Below are 876 nucleotides of genomic sequence, written 5' to 3' on the forward strand. Positions count from 1 at the left end.
AGTCTCAGAAAAGTGCGTTTATGCTCGGCCTTCTGGCGGATCTGCACGAGCGCCTTCCATGTGTTGTTATGGTACTGTTTGGTGCAGTCCGGACACTTGACACTGTGGATGACAAAGGTGAAGGCGCACGTGTTTTGGATCACAGCGTGGTTGGCCACTTCTCGCTGCAGAGTAAGGCGAAGCTTGACGCGCTTGGAGTGCGGTTCGGTCCAGATGAAACCTGCGTCGATGAGTTTGGCCTTGTTGAGGCCCGGGATGCTCTTGAGACACAGCGCCATGAGATCCTTGGACTCCCAGTCGCAGTCCATCCATGCACCCGAGATGCTGCTGTACTGTTGCGTCTTGCCGCGCGACTGGAAGCGCAAACAGCCGCGGCATTGCACCAGCTCGCACGTCGTGGTAATGCCCTCGGCCACATCCACCTCGGTCGCAATACACGACGTGCACATGTTCATCGCGTTGGCCTCGATCTGAGCGCCGCACATGCAACACGAGATCGCCATGTCTGAATGAAGGGGTACTCTTGGTGATACTCGTTGGGTTAGCTTTGCTTTGGAAAGTGAGCGGTTAAATGGCTTTTTTTGCCAATAAAGATTGCGTCATCACTTGAATTTTTAAAGAGAATGTTGCGAGGTTTTAATATTACTGTCAGTTTTGTCACCACAGGCAACGTTCTTCGATCGGGTAGCAGCGCGAGTGTTGGTATAACTGTCCCATGTGGCTGCAACGGTGGACATCCACATTTTGTCAGCATCAATTTGTCGGTGCGTGTAAGTGACTTCAACAGAAGCGTCAGTGTAAAATCTCTGATTCGCTTGAAATGAGATACATATTAGAAAACACACTATCTTTCGAAAATTATGCAATAGTACTCCA

General features: G+C 50.5%; 1 protein-coding gene across 1 annotated transcript; it reads left to right on the forward strand.

The window, feature by feature from the left end:
* Positions 1-108: 108 nt before the first annotated feature.
* Positions 109-474, forward strand: PITG_15975 (putative GPI-anchored hypothetical protein; the record flags this gene model as incomplete). The annotated part of the gene is made up of 1 exon (XM_002898142.1): positions 109-474. One exon carries the CDS (start codon positions 109-111, stop codon positions 472-474), a length of 366 nt encoding a protein of 121 aa, XP_002898188.1.
* Between the last annotated feature and the right edge of the window lie 402 nt (positions 475-876).

This window comes from Phytophthora infestans, genomic scaffold (assembly GCF_000142945.1).
Source record: "Phytophthora infestans T30-4 supercont1.39 genomic scaffold, whole genome shotgun sequence".
NCBI lineage: Eukaryota > Oomycota > Peronosporomycetes > Peronosporales > Peronosporaceae > Phytophthora > Phytophthora infestans.